The 6,583-nt window shown below is 39.8% G+C and overlaps 1 protein-coding gene across 1 annotated transcript; it reads left to right on the forward strand.

Moving 5' to 3' along the window:
• Window positions 1-4,022: 4,022 nt before the first annotated feature.
• Window positions 4,023-5,094, forward strand: LOC111970782 (CD209 antigen-like protein C). The gene has a single exon (XM_023997536.1). It carries the CDS (start codon window positions 4,078-4,080, stop codon window positions 4,951-4,953), a length of 876 nt encoding a protein of 291 aa, XP_023853304.1. The 5' UTR covers window positions 4,023-4,077; the 3' UTR covers window positions 4,954-5,094.
• Window positions 5,095-6,583: the final 1,489 nt, after the last annotated feature.

Genomic DNA, 6,583 nt, shown 5'->3' on the forward strand with positions numbered 1-6,583 from the left:
CCTTTTGGTAGGCCGTCATTGTAAATAAGAATTTGTTCTTAACTGACTTGCCAAGTTAAGTAAAGGTTAAATAAAAATGTTATATATTAATGGACGTAATAGTCTTGTCGACGTCTAGAATTTGAGCTAAGTAGGCACAAAAAATAGTCTTAAAAGCCCCTTTTATCTCAATTTCCGCCTGACTGATGTGCCCAAAGTAAACTCAGGCCCTGAAGCCAGGATATGCATATAATTGCTACCATTGGAAACAAAACACTTTGAAGTTTGTAGAAATGTTAAAATAACGTAGGCGACGATAACACAATAGATATGGTAGGAGAAAATCCAAAGAAAAACGAACTGGATTTTTCTTTTTTGAGACCATGCTCTTACAATGGAAAGTATAGGGGCATACTGAATTCTAGCTACCATGATGCAATTCCTTTGGCTTCCACAGGGTGTCAGCAGTATATGTTCAAGGTTTCAGGCTTGTAACTTCCAAAATGAATAAGAAATATCAGTTTTAGTACAGGGACACAGTCTTGGACATTCGTGTTTGGGTGCGCGATGAAGACAAGATGCACCTGCTTAAATCGTTTTCCTATTGAACATACTTCTTTCCGTAAGAAATATTATAGTTTGATTACATTTTAGGGTATCTGAGGAGTAGACAAACGTATTTTGACTTGTTGAAACAAAGTTTATGGGTAGACTTTCGGATTCCTTTCTTTGCATGAACGAGTGGATTACTCAAATCGATGGCGCCAACTAAACGTTTTGGGATATAAAGAAAGATTTTATTTAACAATATGACACTACATGTTATAGCTGGGACCCTTTGGATGACAAATCAGAGGAAGATTTTCAAAAAGTAAGTGAATATTTAATCGCTATTTGTGAATTTATGAAATCTGTGCTGGTGGAAAAATATTTTGATGTGGGGCGCTGTCCTCAAACAATCGCATGGCATGCTTTCGCTGTAATGGCTACTGTAAATCGGACCATGCAGTTAGATTAACAAGAATTTAAGCTTTCAACTGATATAAGACACTTGTATGTACCTAAATGTTTAATATCCATCATTTTTATGATTACTTATTTGAATTGCACGCCCTCCAGTTTCACCGGAAGTTGTCCCGCTAACTGGACGCCTATCCCTGAGAGGTTAAAACTCAATTGCTAATGACACAGTTAGAAAATCTGGTATGTTGTTCAACCAATGAGCTTCAACAAACTATTGTTGGGTCCATAATTATGTTCCAGCCCCCTGACCATCCGCTCAAGAGAAAAATTGTCCCACGGCTGAATCTAGTTGATTATCTCTGACCTAGGATATACCTGACATGTTTGTATGATTAACGTAACTGAAATGCATGTTAATGTTTTTCACACTGTTCACATTCAACAGTGCAACTAACACTGGTCTATAACACAGTCATTTGATGTGTACTTCAAGGTCCTGACTGGTTAATGCATCATTTTTAAATAGCCTCCTAGTGCGGTGCGTTGCAATAAAAGGGCCACTGTTGAATTAGGGCTGTCTAATGCCTCTGCATAGGTGGCATATAACTAAGTGTCACTATTTCTAATGAAACCATGTAATAAACTAGTAATAAACCACCTCCCCTCAGCACAGTAACTAATTAAACAGCAAGAGAAGATGCAAAGATCCAGCCGGGGGTCAGAAAAAGGAGTGGGTTCTCTGTCAATGTCATGAAGTCTCTGTGCATGACATGCCAATAGCTTAGCCTAGCCACCAGGCTGCTTTCCCATTGTCTCGTATACCTGGGAGACAGAGAACAGTATTGGGTCCTGCAACAAATATAGAAAGTTCATTTGTTATTCTTCAACTACAGAGCATCAATCATATGGGCAGCCTAAGTCTCTGGTCCAACTCTCTGGGAGGTCTCCACTGTAGTGTAAAAATAATTGCTCTCCTGTGTGTGTGTGTGTGTGTGTGTGTGTGTGTGTGTGTGTGTGTGTGTGTGTGTGTGTGTGTGTGTGTGTGTGTGTGTGTGTGTGTGTGTGTGTGTGTGTGTGTGTGTGTGTGTGTGTGTGTGTGTGTGTGTGTGTGTGTGTGTGTGTGTGTGTGTGTGTGTGTGTGTGTGTTAGCTTACTGCATTCGGCCCATAAGTTGCAATAGGAAACAGAGATGGATGTTCAAGCACAATGTTAACCTTAGTGGAGAAGCAGCAGAAACCTGTGTGTTTCTCCCCTCAAGACACAGAATTCCGTTACATAACCAAGTAGCTCAATTTCAAATCATACCTGAATAGAGTTTTGTTGAGCTTGATTTCATGCGTTACTTTGGAAAATCTTTCAAGTCAACAGAGAATATCTGTTGAACATATACAGTGTATTCACAAATAGACATCAAGATGTTACAGCAAATATTACAGAAGCTGGGTTCACACCATATTCAACGGTATACTGATATACTGTGTTTCTAAAATTGTATACATCTTGGATTGATTGGCAGCATGACTACAGGAGAGTTAATTACTTTTCCATAACGATTTACACATTTTAATAATTTAGCAGACACACTTATCCAGAGCGACTTACAGGAGCAATTAGTGTAAAGTGCCTTGCTCAAGCGCACATGGACACATTTTTCACCTAGTCGGTTCGGGGATTCAAACCAGCGACCTTTTGGTTACTGGCACATTGTTCTTAAGAGCTATGTTACCTGCCAACCTTTCCATAACCACTCCATTATCCCTCATCTATTCACTCTCGCATTCCATATTATGAGCATTTCAATCTCATCCATCCATTTCAGGCCTGCTGAAGGCCACGTTCATTTCACAGGTCAATTCATTTTAATTACCCAGCATATCAATAGCCTATCATTGGGGTGGAACTTAAAGCTCTGACACCCACTCACTCAGGCCACGAGACAGACATTTTAAATGTGACTTGCCAAGACACGTCAAATATCTGGGGTTTGAGATGATAAACGATAGTAACAGCACTTGTGTCTGAAGCTTTACATGACTCCTTAACTTTTAGTCTAGCCTATCTGTACCTTTGTCGACAACGGCAATAAATTGCAGCACTACATTTTTACTATGCGTGCTACTATACATGTCTGTATCTGTATCTCATCCCTTAACTGTAACCAGTTCTCTTGAACGTATTGGTTTTGCTCACTGCGGTGAAGTTATTTTGGCACCGACTGATTTAGATTAATAGCGAGCCCTGCGCACAACATCTGCAGCCAGCCAACAACTGTTTTAGCTGCTCCAGAGCAGTAGTAGCCAGCTACCCTGCATTTCAATGAAGGCCCTGGTACTTACTCAACATTCAACGTGCAACACTGTGATTGTTATGGCTGATGAAGGACTCATCTCCGACGCTTTTTAATAGGGACAACAGCGAATGCCCAAAGCATACCATCACCATCGGATGAATGGATTTTAATTGAGAAGAGTAATGTTTTAATTACAACCGGCTGGTTTGGAGAGCCTCTCGATTTTCCCAATTTCCCCATTTACAGAACTTAAAATAAGTGTCAGATATACAATTAAAACAAGCACTCTCACATCCGAGTTATCTTGTTACAGGTGCAACAATGCGAAACCCGCAGACTGCTCTTGCTAGTATACGTTTTTTTATTTAAGCTTACTTGTTAGCTTTTTGGCCTTCGTCAGAGCTTTTTCACATATCATATACGCTGATGATAGTTAAAGTAGATAAAGTGATATCAACAACTCAAACATAAACTAGATCTATGGCAAATACTGTTATAGAGACAACTGACTTGGCCTACTGTCAGTTATTTTGAAGCTTTAAAAATAACTCTGGAAGGAGCAAGACAATCATACAGCAATGAATTACAAGATCCCCCATTGACAACATCTCAGTCCATTACTACAACAGAATACAGGAATCCGATATTAACAGGCAACAGAGAAGTCACACAAGACATCTGAAGAAAGTCACACTTCTGTTTGACTGCACAAACATTGCTATTTATAGTCTTCCTGATATTACACTTTCCTGTCCATATGTTAAGTCTCAGACACACTGTACCGCTTGAAACTAGAGTACAGAGTCTGTCAGGTACAATCCCAGAAACTGTTTTTGACAATTGTGATGTCTAATGAAATCTATGCCAATGTAGAGTTTGATAATGACAATGTTGAGGATCTTTATACCAATTATGAGATCATCAATTCTCATGACTCCAGAAGCAAGACAAAGGACGTCTCCACAAAGAGTAGACCACTGGCTACGAACCCAGGTACTGAGAGCTCAGAGAGGAGATCCACCAGAGATGCTGCAGTGTGTCTGGGGCTGCTGTGTGTTCTCCTACTGTCTGGGATCATAGGCTTGTTTGTCTATTATAATGGAGTGATGGGCAGTTCTGAAGAGAACATCTTAGTTTATAAAACCAACTCCTCAGCTGAACAAAACCAGTTGCAGACCAGGTACAACTCCATGACTAAAGACAGGGACCAGCTCTGGGTTGAGAGAGCCGAGTTCCAGACCAGGTACAACTCCATGACTAAAGACAGGGACCAGCTCCAGGTTGAAAGAGACGATCTTCAAGCAAAGCTCTCGGTGGTAGTACAAGACACACAACAGGGATGGAGGTATTACAAGTCCAGTTTTTACTTGACCTCTACTGAGAAGAAAACCTGGGAGGGGAGCAGAGAGGACTGTCTGAGTAGAGGAGCAGATCTGGTGGTAATAAACAGCAGAGAGGAATATGTATTTATCCATGGATTGAATAAGGAGACGTTCTGGATTGGTCTGACTGACCGAGTTGAAGAGGGGATCTGGAAGTGGGTGGACAGCACAGCACTGACCACAGGGTACTGGGGCAAGGAACAGCCTAATAATCAGAACGGAATGGAGGAGGATTGTGCTGCGCGATGGTCCGATCTTTCTACCACAGACAACGGCTGGCATGATGCACCGTGCAACGAATTGCACTTTTGGATATGTGAGAAAACTGCATTCCTGTAACTGAACTGTAACCAAAATAGCTAATACAGCAAATTATGCCTCTGTCACATTTATTTCCAGTTTAACATACCAGTGCTTAAGTTTTCCTTTTCATTTAGAACGATTTTCTAAGTTGTATGTATTTGGTAACACTTAAATATCTCTTGGAGAGACATCTTAAAAATAAAAAATATTTCAATAAATGTTTTCACACAAATTCAGTATGGATGCTTTTCTTTAAAAAGAAACTGCTTCAAAAACGTTATCTAGTAAGTAGTGGACATCTCCATTCTCAGCATACCCTCTCTTTTCTATCAATACATCTGACTTCAACTTCCTAATCCTTTTCTACAACAAAATAAAGTTCCTCAATAGTCTAGTTCAGTAAATATTCAGTGTCTTTATTTCAAATGAAGTGTTACAAATAGTATAAACACTATCACGAAGGAAAGTACAAACACTATCACAAAAGAAAGAGGAAACAGATTTTAAAAGACAGCTGAGAATAAAGATGTGAGATGACACTTTTGTTTTGAGACCATTTTACAAGACGTGCACGTAAAACTTATCAACAGCCATTAAAACTTCTTATGGATAGGGGGCAGCATTTTCACATTTGGATGAAAAGCGTGCCCAGAGTAAACGGCCTGCTACTCAGTCCCAGTTGCTAATATATGCATAGTATTAGTAGATTTGGATAGAAAACACTCGTAAGTACCTACAACTGTTTGAATGATGTCTGTGAGTATAACAGAACTCATATGGCAGGCAAAAACCTGAGAAAAAATTCAACCAGGAAGTGGGAAATCTGAGGTTGGTCGTTTTTCAACTCAGCCCCTATTGAAGATACAGTGGGATATGGGTCATGTTGCACTTCCTAAGGCTTCCACTAGATGTCAACAGTCTTTAGAACCGTGTCTGATGCTTCTACTGTGAAGTGGGGACGAATGAGGGGGGAATGAGTCAGAGGTCTGCCAGCAGCCACGAGCTGGTCACGCACATTCACATGAGAGGTAGCTCCCGTTCCATTTGCTTTTCTGAAGACAAAGGAATTCTCCGGTTGGAACATTATTGAAGATTTATGTTAAAAACATCCTAAAGATTGATTATATACTTAGTTTGACATGTTTCTACGATCTGTAATATAACTTTTTGTACTTTCCGCTGGACTTGCACGCGCGTGGTGAGTTTGGATTTGTTTACCAAACGCGCTAACAAAAGGAGGTATTTGGACATAAATGATGAACGTTATGGAACAAATCAAATATTTATTGTGGAACTGGGATTCCTGGGAGTGCATTCTGACGAAGATCATCAAAGGTAAGTGAATATTTATAATGCTATTTCTGACTTATGTTGACTCCAACATGGCGGATATCTTCTTGGGTTGTGTTGGTCTCTGAGCGCCGTACTCAGATTATTGCATGGTTTGCTTTTTTCGTAAAGTTTTTTTGAAATCTGACACAGCGGTTGCATTAAGGAGAAGTATATCTTTAAATCTGTGAATAACACTTGTATCTTTTATTAATGTTTATTATGAGTATTTCTGTGATTTGATGTGGCTCTGTGCAAATTCACGGGATGTTTTGGAGGCAAAGCCAAATGTAAACTGAGGTTTTTGGATATAAATATGAACTTCATCGAACAAAAC

Source organism: Salvelinus sp. IW2-2015, linkage group LG11 (assembly GCF_002910315.2).
Source record: "Salvelinus sp. IW2-2015 linkage group LG11, ASM291031v2, whole genome shotgun sequence".
Taxonomy (NCBI): Eukaryota; Metazoa; Chordata; class Actinopteri; order Salmoniformes; family Salmonidae; genus Salvelinus; species Salvelinus sp. IW2-2015.